The sequence below is a fragment of the Mya arenaria genome, chromosome 14, assembly GCF_026914265.1.
Source record: "Mya arenaria isolate MELC-2E11 chromosome 14, ASM2691426v1".
NCBI classification, from domain to species: domain Eukaryota; kingdom Metazoa; phylum Mollusca; class Bivalvia; order Myida; family Myidae; genus Mya; species Mya arenaria.
The window spans coordinates 63,065,513-63,084,239 of record NC_069135.1 but is presented as its reverse complement, the minus strand read 5'-3'; the positions used below and the strand labels follow the sequence as shown (position 1 = coordinate 63,084,239).

Genomic DNA, 18,727 nt, shown 5'->3' with positions numbered 1-18,727 from the left:
TATATTTCGATGAATGTTGCTCGTCTCATTATTAAATTTGAAAACCTCCCTATCCAATGATGCTTAACATTAAATATGGCCTGACCCAATAATATACTTTTCTATAGAACAATCATAAGGGAAATATACACTTAGATGTATCATAGGATTCATAAAGATTAACGGAGGTGCTAAAACTTTACCATATAACTTTAAAACCACATTCTGTTATTGAATTATCATTACATCAATCGGCAATAAATAGCGGATAATGATATACCGGGATATATCATCTGATTGTATTGATCACGTAGCCCGGTATCAACATAACCCGGGTACCGGATACCGGGTTTTAGCACTAACCATGATTACCTCCCTTATTCCTTATCAAGGAAGTTACTACTTTCGTTTTTGAAGACGCCAGAAATTCGTTGACTATCCAAACTGCAACTATTTAAATCATACAACCACATGTGAAAGTAATGAGTTGTGTACTTAAGATATTCGAGTAACTATCGGAAAGGACTTTCGTTCCACATTCTCCAAAAGTAAGTATTAAATAACTTATTTTTTCTGACACGTACACTAATTGGCGTTCAGAAAAACTTTCATTTCATTCCGACATGTTTATATTTCCATGATGCCACGTGTTTGCCGTAACAAAAAAACTTACAAGGAATCCTGGCCTTTGTATGAACTAATAACTTGGGGCACAAATTAGAACGCGCGGCCCTGCTCCCTCGAAAACGAACACAATTAGTCGGTGAAATTACCGAAAACAAGAAAATCCCGGAAATCCAGGAAAACCCGTATTTTTATTGAAATTTTATACAAGAGACTATTCGATGTGGTTTGAACGTTTAATACTGCATTGTGGTTGTATTTCTTGGTTGTGGGTGGTTGGAGAGGGGTGGGGGAAGTCGGAGGAGTTTTGGGGCTTAAACTCGGAACCCCTTTTGTTCTCATAAGTACATAAAATAGAGTATTCGACGTGGTTTAATACTGCATTGTGTTTTCGTGGGTTGTATGTCGTTGTTGTGGGTTGTTGGAGAGGGATGGAGAAGTCAGAGGATGGAGGGGGGGACTATGAAGAAGTATCAAATACTACTTTTAGATGCTTCATTTAAAAATGTAAAGGTATTGGAGGATGGAGCCCATACTTTACTCTGTGTGAGGTGAGTATGCTTTGTGTAAGGGGGGCGGGCGTGGATAGTTGTGGCTGGGGCTACTATTCTATACTATACTTTATATGCGAGTTATGGGGATTGTTGTGGGGAAAACGCCGGGGAAGAAGGGGTAGTTTAGATGTTTCAAAAGCATAGAAAATAATCTTCCATATCGTATACATTATTGCGCGAAGGTGTAAGTGAGGCTTGGGCTCGTTCTGTGGCTTTGGAGGGTATGTCATGTGTGAGGGTGAGGGTTTTGGCTACGGGGTGTGGGCTAGAAGGGTGGGTGACTTAAAAAAAAGTCTCAAATCGCTACAGCTGATTTTCCTGAAAACACTTTCATAAGGCTTTAAATAATAATTTTCCATAAATCTACATACACTACGTATTATTATTTATTGTGACCATGGTTAAATGTGACTGTTCGTCATTTTTTCACCTGCATACAAATTAAGGACATTGTATAACTTCCGTTTCTTACATCACACAGTCAGGTCTTTACCTTCATCAATATATATCCACAGATAAAAAATGACCAATTAAAGGGACATTTTTTTTTAAACTGACCATACATCAGCTTCCGCATAATACCAAAACACAACTCTAAAACACTTCTTATCCACTGTGCACAATAAAATAGTTCATTTATTTTGATCACGTTTTACAACAATAATTAAATTAGTGTTAAATGATTTAGACAAAGAATAAACACAATGTAATATACGAAACTGGCCAGTAAAATGATAAAAATGAAAAAATACGATAACTCGCTGTATCATTTTAACCATTTAATATAGCCACAACCCTCCTCCTCTGACTTTTGTAAACATCAGCTTTATCAACACCCTCACGAACTTTTGGGGAAAACAAAAGTGTTTTACAGTAGTTAACTGTAACATTTGATGCATTTTATAGCCTTTCCCCCTCAAGCTTTCTTTACACTCATCACCCACCCCAACCCACGCACGACATACGCCCTCATATAGCATGAAGTATGAGCCAGAGCGCATCCCCCCACCCCCCTTCGCGCAGTAATGGAACTGATTCCCGGTAATTATCTGTAGTTTTTGAACCCTTTGAATTGCTCCTTCTTTACAAACGTCTTGCCCATATCAACCCAAACTCCTCGCATACAAAGTGTAGTATAGTAGCCCCAGCCACCACCATCCCTTCGCGCAAAATATTTTAAACGATAAGCAAAGAAAACAAAGTTAGCATTATAAAACGTCTCGCCAAAATCCATCACCCCCGACATCCCCGCTCCTTCCGAGACCCCCCCCCCCCCCCCCACTCTCTCACACACACACACACACACACACACACACACACACACACACACACACACACACACACACACACACACACACACAGCATTCTCACCTCACAAAGGGTATAATATGAGCCCTAGTCTACAACACATCTACACTTTGAAATGAAGTATCTAAAATATGTATTTGAGATTTCTTCATAGAACACCCCTACTCCTCCGACTTCCCAACCCCTCTCCAACCACCTACAACAACGACCTACAACCAAAGAAAACTCAATACAGTATTAAACACGTTAGACGTTCGTAAATTAAAGAGGTGTCCTGGGTTTTAGCCACTCCCCTCCTCCGACTTCCCCAACCCTCTCCAACCACCTACAACAACGACCTACAACCAAAGAAAACTCAGTGCAGAATTAAACACGTTAAGCGTTCGTAAATTAAAGAGGTGTCCGGGTTTTAGCCACCTCCCTCCTCCGACTTCCCCAACCCTCTCTAACCATCCACGACCACGACATACAACCCACTAAAACACAATGCAATATTTAACCCCGGCGTACAAACCACTATTGTAATATAACTATGAAAATTTACAGGGATCTCGGACTAGAAATCATGTGATAAACACACATTTCTTTTTTGGCTTAAGTCACGTGGTTTAGGTGACATGTAAACTCGAAAAAATAGCTCATTCAGTTAATGTTTCTTGTTATCACATACCCGGCTTTAAATAAAGAATAGTGTATCATGTTACTTGTATCTTGTTATAATAATTCATATTTAAGATATCGGAAAAATGTGTCACCAATCGTCATGTCACATGTTCCACCGTAGTGTGATAAATAAACAAATATACCAGCATTAAAACCATATAGGAGGTGCAGTTTCACTCATATCCATTTAAGTACACGTATATATCATGATATTAAAAACCGGTCCAAGAGAGTGCACTAGTGGTATAGGTATCGACCTTTCACCCAAGATGTTGTGGGTTCAAGCCCCACCGGGGAAATAATCTCATGTTCTATCGATATGGAAACACGGGCGTACTGAACGGATTCGCGAGTGATTTATATCGACTGTTTACTTTAATTGAATGTATATACACAAGCGTTCACAATAATTAAAAATGGTCTATGATATAATTATGTATATTTAAAAACATTCATGAATACCGGAGGGGACACTATTATTTACCAGGCCAAAATGGGAGCCATAAATCTAATACAGATAAGCATTCGTGTAAGTATATATATACCAGTACTCGCATAAAAAATAAAAAAGACGGTTATTAGCAAATGTGCACACGCACACCCTCTCACCGAACACACGAATGTGTACACACACTGCCTCTCCCAAACACGCGTACGCGCATAAACTCTTCCTTTACCCAACACGCGTACGCGCACACGCTTTCCCTATCCACCACACACGTACGCGAACATACACTCCCTCTCCCCGAACACACGAACGTGCACACGCACTCCCTCTCCCCGTACACACGTATGTACACACGCACTCCCTCTCCCCGACCACACGTGCGTGCACACGCACTACCTTTCCTCCCACACACGTACGCACACACGCACTCCCTCTCCCCGAACACACGTACGCGTACATACACTCCCCCTCCCTGAACACACGTTCGTGCACACTCACTCCCTCTCCTCCCACACACGTACGTACACACGCACTCCCTCTCCCCGAACACACGTACGCGCACACGCCCCTCCCTATATCCCACAAACGTGCGCGTACATACACTCTCTATCCCCGAACACCCGTTCGCACACACACTCTCCCTCTCCCCTCACACGTACGTGCACATGCACTCCCTCTCCCCTCACACACATACGCATACACGCACTCCCTCTCCTCAAACACACGTACGTGCCTCCGCACTGCCTCTCCCCGAACACACGTACGCGCCACGCACTCCCTCTCCTCACACACACGTACGCGCACACACACTCTCTGGCCCGAACACGCGTACGCACACAAACACTCCCTTTACCCCGAACACTCGTACGCGAACACATAACTCCTCATCTCCACACACGTAAGCGCACAAGCACTCTCTCTACCCCAACACATGTACGCGCACATGCATTCCATCTCCACACAAGTAAGTGCACAAGCAATCACACTAACCCAACACACGTAGTTGTACACACACTCCCTCTCCCCAGACATACGTACGCGCACACACACTCCCTCTCCTCCCACACATATACGCACAAACGCACTCCCTCTCATCGAACACGCATACGCGCACACGCACTCCCTTTATCCCACAAACGTGCGCGTACATACACTCTCTCTTCCCGAACACCCGTTCGCACACACCCACTCCCTCACCCCGAACACACGTACGTGCACATGCCATACCTCTCCCCCAACACACGTGCGCATACACGCACTCCCTCTCCCCAAACACACGTACGTGACTCCGCGCTGCCTCTCCCCGAACACACGTACCCGCACACGCACTCCCTCTCCTCACACACACGTACGCGCACACGCACACACACACTCCACACTCAATTTCCACACACTAACACACACACACACACACACACACACACATGTACTCGGACACGGACTCCGTTTCCACACACACGTACGCACGCATGCACCCCAACTCCACATATACATGTAGGCGCACATGCATTCCATTTCCACAAACATACACAAACATACGCGCACAAACACCCAATGTGCACACACAAACACGTACACGGACATGCACTCCATCTCTACACACAAACATACGCACACATGCACTGAATTCCATCTCCACACACACACACACATAACGCACTCTGTTTCCACACATACACGTACGCGCGTACGCATTCCATCTCCGCGCACACGTACGCACACATGCACTCCATCTCCACACACACAACGCACTATTTTCCCAAACATACACGTATGCGCATACGCACTCCATCTCCGCGCACGTTCACACGTACCTCCTCTCCCACCCAACACACACGTACGAACACAAGCTATACCTGCCCCCCCCCACACACACACACACACGTACGCGCACCGGCACTCCGTCTCCATAAACACATAGAGCCTCTGCCATTCGGTCAATATCCGGAACTATCATCTGTGTTTATGACTGCAGCCATCGAGTAAATATGTCAAACAATGTCCTAGGTGTATGGCCCCTGCCATCATGAATGTGCTAAACTTTCATTTATAAAAGGGAAGTAAAAGCAAATATCAACATTACTTAGCTTAAACGATCAGTTCCCTTTCAACCCAATCAGGAAATTATAGGAAAACAGGAAGTTGTTAGTTTCGATTTCAAAAGGCTGGTCTATTCATGACCTGTGTTCTGTCTTTCAGACAAAATTGATTTGGCAGCCTGTCCACACCGAACAGAATCTGTCGAAAAAACGGGAATTGGTCAAAACAGAAAACAGTTTCCTCCATATTAGGTAAGTAGATATATACTGAGTCGTAAATCAATCGTATTTATCAGAATAATTCAAAACGGTGACTGGATTTCCCTGTTAAATTCACTTTCAAGTTTATTGTTTAACAAAAAACATAGATATTTTGTAATAAAGCGAGTGAGGAGAACTATATATAGCCTACCATATCGTACTACCACCCAACAATTCAACCAATATTTGTATATTCTTACAAAAGGACATTTGACCTCGACCTTTGACCTACCAAACTTAAATCAATACAGATCGACCATGCAGCTATGAAACCGTAAACGTATGAAACATATTAGCGATATATTAGACATTTTGGGAAATTGTGGCCACGTAGCTATAAACTAAAAATCCCTTTATAAAGGCTTAAACTGTTTTATTGGTACACAACTCTGAGTCTTTTTTTGATAAGTCAAATAAGTTGAACAAAATGAAGCATAACAATTGAATATTGTTTTATATTTGAGAGAGAGAGAGAGAGAGAGAGAGAGAGAGAGAGAGAGAGAGAGGGAGAGAAAGGGTGAGAGAGAGGGGGTTTGGAGAGAGAGGGAGTGGGGAGAGGGGCACAGAGAGAAATATAGAGACAGAGAAGAAATAGGGGATGAGGGACGGAGCGGGGATAGGGATAGGGACACACATAGAAATAGAGAGAGAAGGGGAGAAAGGGTGGGGGGTGGCGGTACAGAGAGGTTTTGAGAGAGGTGGATAGGAGAGGGAAAGAGAGAGAGATAAAGGGAGAGAGAGGGAGAATAGGGAGAGGGACACAGAGAGATAAATAGAAAGAGAGGGACGGGATAAAGAGGGGGGGGGGGCGTTTCAGAGAGAGAAACAGATGGAGAGAGAGATAGCATGAAATGGGATGGGGAACGAGACAGAAACAGATGAGAGAGACAAAGGGGTGGGGAAGAGAGAAAGAGAGAGGGAGAGAGCGAGGGAGAGGCAGAAAAAAGAGGGGAGAGGGACGGAGAGGGGATGGGGATGGATAGAGACACAGATATATATATATATATATATATATATATATATATATATATATATATATAGAGAGAGAGAGAGAGAGAGAGAGAGAGAGAGAGAGAGAGAGAGAGAGAGAGAGAGAGAGAGAAAGAAATAAAGAGATAAGTGAAAGTTATGGAATCAATTTCTTTTCCGTATTAATAAACTTCATGGTTCTTATATTTATAAACATTTAAGGCACTCAGAAAAATGGATGCAGTTCCCGGACGAAAGGCACAAATTGCATCTGGATCGGCTCCTGACGTCACCTACTGCCAGCCATGCGCGGAGGACGGCAAGAAAATCCTCCCTGAGGCCTTCTGTCCCGTCTGTAAGGAGTTCCTGTGTCCGAGTACACCGAAACCAGAAAATAACCAAAAGCCATGCCCTCCAGGACAAGGACAGTATGCCTTCCTCATTCAATGAAGAAAGTGAAGATGAAAAGTTTACAGAAACATGTCAGCTTCATGCTAAAGAGTTTATTAAATATTACTGTTCGCGTCATGATGCACTTTTATGTGGAGACTGTTTAGTTGAGAATGAAGAACATCGCTCTTGTAAAGTAGAGAAAATCATACAAGTGGCAAAACAATACAAGCAGTGTGCAGAATACAACAACCTTAAAACAGGACTTGTCCAGTTGGACAGCCACATCGACAAACTTTCACACGACATACAGGAGATCATGAAATCAGTTGACGAAGAACGCCTAACCAATATCAATGAGCTTCGCAAATTCAGGACTGAAATTAACCAGTTCCTGGATAAGAGGGAGCACGAACTCTTGGCAGAAATTGATCAGAAGAAACAAACATCAAAGACACTGCTAGATGAACTGAAATCAAAATGTACAAACATGAAATCATCCATTGAAAAAATAAATTCAGAGCTACAAGCACAGGATGACAACAGCAATCAGCTGTTAATAGTAGGAAAGCGAGCTATAAAAGAACTGGGGAGTCTCCGCGCAGCCCTTGAAGAGGTGAGCAGGAGGAGTGAAGTTCCCCGATACAAGTTTAACATGGACCCCGCAACTGAGAAGTTAATAGCTTCCGAAAAACCAATACGACGGTTGGAAGAGGACGAATCAACGTCGGCGTTAGGGCAGCAACACCGACAACAGCAAACGAAGCAGGAACAACGGCTACAGGAGACGATGCAACAACACCAAAAACAGATGGAAGCTGTATCAAAAAAAGGTTTGGGTACAACCACTAACTAATTTGACATTTCCTAAGCAATGCAGTTGATTAGTCTGTTTTCAAAAGCCTGTTGACCTCGCTTTAGTTTACCAGGCACGTTAACGTTACGTTAAAAACCATGTTGTAAAGTTCATTAAGTGATTTACAAAAAATGACAGTTTCGACAAACCTAATTCCAAAATAATGTTGTGATAGCGCTCAGTCGGGCGGCCTTATTGTGAAAAGGTGTTTTCGAAGTGTTTTAAGAAACTCAACTCTCAAACTCTGGTAAAAGACCGAAGGCGGGCCTCCGTAAGCGGCGTAGACTGCGCTATGGTTCATTTAAAACGGTGAAGAAATAGTGAAGTTATCTTTGTTTAAAGTCTTTATTCGAAGCAAAATATTGCCTTCCGACGTAACATTTATGACGCAATTTATGACGTGGTATGCACACACTGGTATTCGACTCTCGTGGATTCTTGTAGATATAGATTTCAATTGCCTTTAAAGTTGCACTCTCACAGATTGAACGTTTTGAAAACGTTTTAATTTTTTGTCTTGAACGAGCCATTTTTTGCGAAAATGCATGGAAAGGCGTAAAAAAAAAAATTGTGTGTTTCCGGTTACCCGGCCGTGTCTGTTCCGCGCCCGCCGACCGTAATTTTTTTACCCCGCCGATCGTAATTTTTTTACCCTACCCAAATATTCCTCAATGTCGTCAGACGCTTTAAACGTGTATTTTATTCATCCCGGAAAAATCGATAGAGCGTCTGAGCGCACTGAGTAGGAGTAAGCAGGCGACAGATAATGGCGTCTGCTATTCTGTCACTCAACATAAAGAAATGTCCCCATTACGAGGGCATTCGATGCTTAAGAAGTGTAAACAAAAGCCACCAAATAGGACAGATTTGGCGAGAGTACCACCCCACTGGAAAGATCGTCAAAGCAGTGTCGATCACTGGCACTCGGCATGACGAAAAGGTAAAATACAAACTGTACTGGTCGGCGTTCCAGTGGCGGCTGTTGGCATTTTATATGTAAACGAATTATTTTTTCATGATATTTTATGCGGCAATTCTGAACTTCTGTACGTTTTTCTGCTAAACAAAAACAAAAACCTAACAAAAACCGAGTTGTTATTGACAAGAAAAATGCCAACGGCCGCAACTGGTACGCGGATGTCACTGGTCGCCGACCAGTAGACATCATTTGAAATTCAGTTGACAGCTGGATTTTTTTTATGACATGCACCAGAAAGAAAAACTTAATAGATGTGTGACACAGAGGTGAGTGTTTTTATGTATCATCTATCGAATAGAGAGGGGGAGGTGTTTTCATTAGGATAAATGAACCACCTATCCCCACCCCCTCTCAAAACTTCTGCCTTATCCCCAACTTTCAATTGGTCTGTTTAAAAAAAAGAGAAAAACACTTAAATATAGGGAGACCCATGCCCAATTTTTTTTTAGGTGAGAACTTGTGTTTTTTTCTGCTGTAATTTTCAGAGAAGTAGAATCTATATACATACTTTAACATATTGGTTTCCTAAATCCATGCTGTTATTTCTTTAATGCTTAATGCATGGCAAACAGTGTAGACCCATTTTTAAGGTCTATTCTGTTTTTAGCTAGGCAGAATTTTATTTTCTACCCCTGGAAATTAGAAGGACCTGATCAAATGTAATTGAGAGATATTCATTGGTTTAGATTTTCAATGCAATAAGTGTTTTCTCATGACACAGCTTTATATATAAATATATTCTGCTCAGGAACTTATGAGTATCAATGTGCATTGTATTTTTAAGAGACTTGAAAAATACCACAGTTATTTTCATGGAAAAATGTATGTTCCACAAATATTTTAAAAGTCCACAATTGGTTCAATATATGCATGTCAATGTTATGATCGTTTTTCAGGGCGAGGCTGAAATGGAGCTAGAAGAATCTTTACGTGTGGAAGATGTGCTGGGTTTCAACATAAAATACATCACATTTGTATGTAAGCCTGATGCAGAATTGGAAGAGTTCCACCAGGTTCTTCAGGCAACTACAACAAAGACGCTCAATGCTTTTGAGTTACTTATGGCAAAAGGGCGAGACTTTCCAAATGAGAAGAAACAAAGGTATACAACACATGTAAAGCTGTCTCCTTAAAGAGTAATGTCAAATCAGATGATAGTTTGAGATACTATTCTTGTTTTTGCTCAAAACATTGCTTGTGGGTGTGATTACAATACCCAATAATTTATGTTTTTGAACAGAATAATACTATACGTGTATGCCGATGTCAGAACACCATTTATACCTCTCTATATTTATTTAACATGTGGTTTGCCATTGTCTGTATTTATGTAAATGGACAAAAATAGTTTTCCAGCCTCTGATTGCAGATTTATCTTAACCATCAAGTTCAATATTACTTTTACTCAACAATTTATATTTTATTATTTGACATAATTTGCAGATTACATTTAATATATGAAAATGTAGAACATAGAATGTTATGTTTTCATAAATGAATAGTGATGTCAAAACTGTATAGAACATATTGTATAAAATGAGAAATTGCTCAAAATGAGCAATTTCTCTTTTTCCCCAAAATGTGTTCAAAAGTGGTCCGCTGCAAAGGCGTGAAACGTCGTCTGCAACTGGGAAAGGATCAATAAAAGTTGTAAAAATTGACTTTGAATTTTCTGGTGTTGCAGTAGTGGGAAGTCTGAGGGATTACACAGAAAAGATGAACTGTACAACGACTTATTGAAGCAGTACTTTCGGAAATCAAACCTGGACTTTCCAAAGAGCGTAGCCCAAACGCAAGGAGGATATTTCGTGCAGGTAAAGATGTATTCAGCCTTGAGTTGCTGCATAGATCCTTGTGATTTTAAGCAAAATACTATTTATATAACATGTTTAAAAACTTTTTTATTTTTAAAATACTTCTTCCTGATACTAAAATCATGTAACGTTTTTATTCTCTCACTTATTGAATAGTTAGTTACTGTAACATCAGACATAAAAAAGTATTTTTTTTAAATCAGTCCGAGTTGACCCAGTCCGAAGGGTCCGATTCGGTCTCCGCCCGAGTTGACTCAGAGTCCGAGTTTGTTTCAGCCCGAGATGACCCGTTACCCACCATGCTATTCTATGCGACACCAACCTTATGTTATATTATATTTTCAGGTCCTATGTAATGCCTTATGGTACTTGACAAACCATCATGATACAATCAATGGGGCAGCTATGAGACAGAAACATCTTCTCCCTATTCCGATGGCTTTCGAGGCTTTCACTGGGTACAATGATGTGAAGAGGAAAAAGGCAAAAGCTCAACAGCTAGGTTCGCATGAGCTGGAGAGTCATTCTGAGGCTCTATACAGCCTACTACTGAAGCCTTGTATAAAAAACTCTGAAGGGTGGCAGAAAGCATGTGACAATATCACAAACTTAGCTGATTGTATGAAGGCATATAAACTTTATCTAGAAACTAGAGCAGAAAAGCAAAACCTTTATCATAGTTTAGGTCATCCTGTGCGCACAGTTGACGAATTTACAACTGTTGAAAACAGAAAGGCATGGTTAGGAAATGTACATGAGAGGTATAGTTTGCTTGATGAGGCTGTTAGAAATGCAGGTTTGGGTAACCCTGTATACTTTGACGAAGCGAAATGTGTTGCTACTGCATTTGAAAATAATGTGCAAAGATACCGTTTTTTTCAGAATTTATGTTTGTCTGTACCAGTTGACATATACAGGTTTTCCCCAGGGGGCTCGGTTTGCACAAGTTACTGTTTTGTTCAGGTTGAAGTAAATAGGTCCGAGCCACAGATGCTGACAGATGCAGCAAGAATGGCAGGTAAGCTTAAACAGGAATTCTCTGAATTCCACACAAGAGCACAGAGAAAAGTTTTCAAAGAAAAGCTTGCCAATGTTGTCAGTATCATGCCTGCTGTTGCAGACTTGATATACAAAGAGCTCTGTATTGACAGAACTGCTGCAATCCATCCTGATACCCAAGAACGCATTAGACTCATTTTCATGGGAGAAGAGGGATTATTGACCGATCTGAGGCATTTGAATCTAGGTCGCCCTTCTGACTATTTTGACGTGTTCTTTGGACATCTGTCTGACTTAGTGGAGGAGGTCACTGCAGCAGATGAGCGCAGACACAACACAGCTCATCTGTCACAGTGGATTTCTTTGTCCGACATGATTGACATGGCTGCAAAAAGATGTCCAGAGAACACACCCATACCTTCAAAAAGCCTAGTCAGACTCCAGTTTGCCCCCAGAAATCCTTATTCAAAGACTGCATACAGCTTTACTTCGCGCATCGATGTACAATACAAAATACAGAGGCGACAACTGAGAGCAACCCATGTGGATCAGCACTATTGTGCTGCTTTATTGAAATACTTTAAAGAGAAGGCTGTGGAATTAGGTGAGAAATGCATAGTTGTCTGTTGTGATGATAAGGCTAAAGTTCCTATTGGAGAACCTGGATTCTCAGTATCAACAGGTGTCCGTGGTAAAAAAACAATTGCCCCAACTGCCACTACTCTGGTTGCAGCAGACCATGACATGACAAAGGCTTCCATAACCCCATCTGTCATACTCCAGGTACAAATTCCAGACAGTGCAGAGAAATCCTTTGTCCAGGGTCAGGTGAGTGTGTCGGTAAATGATTCTGTATTTCAGGTGTCGACGCCAATGCGCCATGCTGCATCTCTATCAAAAATGGTGCCACTCGACAAGACTAAAATACTGATGAAGTATAGCGACGGAGGGACTGACCACAGGACTACTTTGGAAGCAGTGCGATGTGCTGCAATTTGTCTGTTCAAAGAGTACGATCTAGATATGGTAATTCTAGCTAGGTGTGCACCTGGACACAGTTGGCGAAACCCAGCAGAGAGGGTGATGTCTATCATGAACTTGGGTCTCCAGAACTGCTCCTTAGAAAGAGAGAGTTCTACTGATGTCATTGAGAAAAAGCTGAAATCCTGTTCAAGTATGAAGTCAGTCAGAGACGCAGCTGCCAAACAACCTGAACTGAAAGCTGCTTGGGTGGATTCGGTTGAACCTGTACAGGCCAGTTTGAGGAATAGATTCCAGCGCCTCAAACTGAAAGAAGTTCCCTTTCAGACCTTTGATCCTGTCCAAGAGGATGACTTAGACCTTTTGAGAAGGCATCTCCGAGAGTTGTTCCCTCAACTAGATCTTGGGAAACTACAGAAGGCTTTTACTGGGAAATGTAAGGCCTTTCAAAGCTGGATTTTAACGCACTGCCGAGAGCGTCATTACAGTTTTCAAATTAAAAAAATGTAGTGATCCCAGCTGCTGTCTTCCACCTACTTCTGCTGAAGAAGACTTGAAGTGGCTTCCAGATCCCATAATGGCAGGTGATGGAGAGCACTACATGAAGTATGCAGAAGCAAAGCTGATTGATACAACTGAAGCTGACAGGCCGACTCTGAAAGAAAAAGCAGCCAAGACGACTCTGAAAGAAAAAGCAGCCAAGCCCAAACCAGCTAAAAGGGCACACACAGAACTGAACCAGGGGGACAGGTTAGCTGCTGATGATACAGCTGACGTGGTCTCTCAAGAAGAACCTGTACATGAGGCCTCAATGTACACAGCACAGCATGCAAGAGCCACCATTGAATGTACAGAGTGCAGAAAGCCTCGGGTAATTTATGGGAAGCAGAAAATGAGCTCAAGGGAAGAGGTGTCATTTGCTATTCTAGTCAGCGGATTTGACTACACCTGCGGTGCACCCATCACACCTCCAGAATCTTCCCTGCATGGTAAGTATGTGGCACGACAAATGTTGGTCTGCAACACGCCACTTGAACTTGCTTACTATAGTAGCAATATCAGCAGTCCCAAAGATACCTGTGCCCATTGCGGCATTGGTGAAGGTGTTGTAGACTTGCAGTTAAAAAAACGGTATAAAACTGTTCTTCCTCTGTGTGAGCAGTGTAAGGAAAGTGGCAAAATGGCAATAGTTCATCGTCCTTTCGGTAAGTAAAGGAGAATGTTCATTAAGTACCATTTTTGGCCTAAAACGTCATCAAAATTTAATTCATTAAATGCATATGAAATTTAACTGTTAATATTCAAAAAAGACCTGGCTTCTACAAATACAACAGAAATTTTAGGCCAAAAAGGGTACTTGTTGAACCTTGTCCTTAAGGTTCAGTCAAGATGTATACTGGGGCGTGAGTAGTGTTGCATCTTTAACTACTACTCATGAACAGACTCAATAAAACCGAGTCTGCAATTTTCTCTATATGAGTTGGCTTTCTTGGCTTTCTTGCTCTTGAAGGATCACCCTTTTACCTAATTGAAACCAGTTCAACCAGTATAACGTGCCATCAGGCCCTGGGGTTACAAAACCTTGTCAACTTGTGCTTAATATATTGAGAACATTATTTGTATTTTTTTTGCAACTAAATATAAACTTTTGGTTTCAAAAAATATTTCATTGCTATAAAGAGAATATTTATTTAATAGTATTTGAAAATAAATTGATTATTTTTATGTGTTACCGATATTTAATGCAAACTTCTGTCAACTCCGGTTGTAACGATATCTGATATAATGGATATTGTGATATACTGCTTGTACCAATACTGATCTGTTGATTCTCTTTTAAACAGCCTTTACAGCATGCTATGGGTGTCATAGTAATAGCTTTTGAAAAGTTTACATTTAGATGAGACACCGATTAACTCAGCGTCTCATCTGTATGCAATCTGTTTGAAATTCAGAGTGTGTATTTTATCTCTGCTAGTGACTCAAATATAAAATTAAATGTTTCGCTTTTAATGATAATAATTCCGATATAACGATGATAATTTTGAGGTATGTCAATATGGTTATAAGCGGAGTTAACTGTTTTGCAGAAAGCTGCATTGTTTTTTAAATGTATGAAAGCAACACATACACTTTTTGTTTGAATTAATAACATATTTTTTTTTTTAAATGTAGCATACATGGAGTCAAGGGTTAATGGATAAAATAAGCCTTTCTGATTTCACAGTGTTGGTTTATTGATAGTAATAAAGAAACAAAGAAATAAAAATACAAGTTGTTTGTTTTTAATATTGATCTTTTAGCAAGAAAAATGACAGGATAATAGTACTAATTTGGTGTTTCCACAGACGTCCTAACAGAAACTGACAAACATAAACATGTGCAGCATCTTGTTTCCTTTGGTTTGCTGTAATTGGTTGTATGGGTCTTCATTTAAATATTGTACATGTATGGTCCTGAAAGTGCACCAATTAAATTATTATAATGTTATAAAATATTCAAAACATCGAAAAATGGCATCTTTAATGGCATCATATAGTAGTTGTCAAAGATACCAAATATGTGACGGTATAAAAAAAAAAAAAAAAGCCTGCCTACCGTCCCTATTTTTTTTTGATCATGTAACCTGAAACACACATATTTTTTTTTTTGGCCAAACCAGTTATATAAGACTGCTGACAAAAGATTTGATCACAGATCTTAGTTAAAAAAATAATGTTTTATGCATTTTTCTTAAACCGTTAGTAACGGTATCAGCCATAATACTTAATTTTCGAACGGAAATATGAAAATCTGCGATCTGATCTTTTGTCAGCAATCTTTTACCATTGGTTTGCAGTTATTTACGCAATAATTTGCTCTTTCCAATATATATGCAAAAAGCTACAGAAACATGCTCAGAAGCAAAAAGTTTAAACATAAACCCGGTTTAGTGGCAATGGGCAAACGCCAAAGACATAGAACACAAAATCACAAACAAGAAACATAGAACAGCACAAAAAAGACAAAAAAAATAAATACAAATGCTGTTAAAACGGTATATCTGTGAGAGTGGTGCTTTTAAATGTTATCGATCATTTTCAAAAAATATATATATTAATGGTACTCTTATATATGTTATGTCTCTGGCTGACCAGTGTACTTTAAGATCCTATTGAATACAATGTATTGAGTGAAAACTCTTCTAATATACAAAAATGAATATCGCATACTTTTATTATTTTATATAAAAATAAATAGGCAACTCAATACCAAACATCATTTGTTTATCGTTGCGGTAAAATATATGGACTGTCGACAATAGGATTAATTTTATAAAAAGATCAATTACGATTACTTAGTTGATTTTAATTATTTATTTTCAGCCCACTTCAAAGACAGTGCAGACCTTAGCCGGGCAAAGTTCATCAGTCAGCCTGACATTTCAGTGAAGACATTAGATAACACCATTGACTGCCGGCTGACCTGTGTGACCCTCCTGGCTGGGGAGAGGCTACTGCTGTCTGATTGCCACAATCGCTCATTAAAACTGGTTGACACCAAGAACAACAAGGTGGTGTCTCAGGTGAAACTGCCGGGTCAGCCGTGGGACTTGTGTCTCCTGCCCGGGGACAAGGCAGCCGCCACTCTGCCTTCGAAGAAGAAGATACAGGTCGTTTTTACTCAGGGAAATGTCACTCTACAGAATGTTGTTAAAGTGGATGGAGAATGTCGTGGAATAGATTTCTGTGGTGACAACCTGATAGTGTCCTTCATCCTCCCAGGTAAGGTTGTGATGATGGACATGAAGGGAAAGGTGAAGAAAAGTGTGTACAAAGACAGCAGTGGAAAACCTTTGTTTCAGGATCCTGAGTATCTGACAGTGACCAGGGAGAACCAGACTCCTCCGGTCATATATGTCTCAGACAGGGACACCCACACCATAACCAAGCTGAGCATCTCACTGGAGGTGCTCCAGTCCTACCAAGACCCGATACTGAAATCACCTCGTGGTCTGGCACCCGTGGGGGACAACCAGCTGCTCGTGTGTGGGTGGGGCAGTAACAGCATCCTGTTACTGGACACGCTCACCGGCAAGATAACCCAACTGCTGGGGAAGGAAGAGGGGATAGAGTGGCCACGCAGTGTGGCTTACTGTCCACTGAGGAAGATGGTGTTTGTTACCAACAGTCAGGATGACAAACCTGAATTGCAGAATTTCGTAAAAGTATTCAACTTAGTATAGATCATGTCAGTCAATTAATATGAGTGAAATCTTTTATCAGGTGTGAAGTAATTGTTATGTTTTAGAATAATTATAATGTATAGTTTCATACTGACAATATGCTTATACAAAGCTTAGTTTCATATATCGCGCAATTTAATTCTTGTGTTTCATAGTATAAAACTGACACTAAGCTTATACAATGCTTAATTTCACATATCGCGCAATTCAATGAGTGTATACTGTGTGAGTATTTGACGAAAACTTGACGTTCAAATTATGTTGAATTCTAACAGTTCTCATAAGTTACATGTTGTGTAGTAATTTGTAATTAGAAATGAATATACGAGTATGAGAAAGTGTATTATTAATTGAAATGTGACCAGCCGATTGTGTATGAATTATACTAGCAAGTTGGCTTCATTACACTCATAAACGAAGTTTAGGTGAACGTTGTAAATGTTTAATCAAACATTGTTATTGTAATTGAAATATTAAGAATATAGAGTAATAGAAACAGTGTGTCATTTTTCCATGCAGCTTGTATTTAGTAAATATGATGTGTATAATGCGTTTATATTGAAATTAAACATACATGTACGTATCCTTATACATGTATATTGAATGAATAATTCTATAGACATTGACCTAAGTGTAAATTGTTCCCAAAAAGATGGATTGAATTATTTAAACAGACATTGACCATAGTTAAAATAGTTCCTCATATATTAATTTAATGATTCAACAGCCATTGACCAATGTGCAACTTGTTTCCTCATATATTTATTGAATAAATTATACAAACATTGGCGCACTAGATGTAACTAATGTCATAAAAGGTTTTAAAGGGACTCGCTCATGTTTTTGGAAAAACAATATGTTCCAAGTAATGCATCTGAACTGACTTATCGAATTTTAGTTTACTTTTTGATACCAAAATTGCAGCAAAAATACAACTACAGTCGAATCCCGTTGACTCGAACTCGCTTGGCTCAAATTCCTTGTTGGCTCGAACTTATGTAAAGGACCGATTTCATTATTCTGAAAGAAAGCATTACCGTTTGGCTCGAATTTTCCAAGGCTCGAGGTATTTTGGACGGTCCCTGGGAGTTCAAGCCAACGGGGTTCGACTGTATAAAAGGAAAATCTGGCCTTATTTGGCAGCATTATAAATGTGAAACACCCCCGCTGGCACAGCCCTAATATTTTTAGAAAATCGTTAACCTGGCCACTCGAACTCATTCACAAGTTTCTGGATTGTCTAAGCTTTCTTTAGTAAATTGAAAGCTTCGCGTGATTATATTAATTAACCAATCTCACAACAGCCTTTAACTGATTTGTAACGGGTGTTGAAATCGTGGAATTCAAAGAAAATTTGTTTAGTCTATATCAACATTTATTTAAGAGGTACAGTTGCCATAGTTTTAACACTCCTTATAATCCGAAAAAGTGCATTCTACAAACCATGAACGAGTCCCTGAAATAAAATTGTTGTTATGTGTCCTGCGTATCAAAACGGGCATTTGTCCGGCATCGAAGGCATCACCTATGTCCAATAGACGTGTAACATATATATATCATTACTTTATAAATTGGCCAGAATGAACCGTCAGATATTTGTCCTCATTTTTGCTTAAATAGCTTACATATGCGTCGTCG

The 18,727-nt window shown here is 40.3% G+C and overlaps 1 protein-coding gene across 1 annotated transcript; it reads left to right on the top strand.

The window, feature by feature from the left end:
• The first annotated feature begins 381 nt into the window (after window positions 1-381).
• LOC128216932 (uncharacterized) lies at window positions 382-17,829 on the top strand. Its single transcript, XM_052923660.1, has 4 exons — window positions 382-527; window positions 5,776-5,867; window positions 7,068-8,068; window positions 16,230-17,829. The coding sequence occupies exons 3-4, from the start codon at window positions 7,084-7,086 to the stop codon at window positions 17,087-17,089; spliced, it is 1,845 nt and encodes a 614-aa protein (XP_052779620.1). The 5' UTR covers window positions 382-527; window positions 5,776-5,867; window positions 7,068-7,083; the 3' UTR covers window positions 17,090-17,829.
• The last annotated feature ends 898 nt before the right edge of the window (window positions 17,830-18,727 follow it).

Coding starts and splice junctions, on each gene's coding strand:
- LOC128216932 (XM_052923660.1), top strand. CDS start 7,084: ATGCAGTTCCCGGACGAAAGGCACAAATTGCATCTGGATCGGCTCCTG. Junction 8,069..16,229: donor GGAAGCTGTATCAAAAAAAG/GTTTGGGTACAA, acceptor ATTTATTTTCAG/CCCACTTCAAAGACAGTGCA.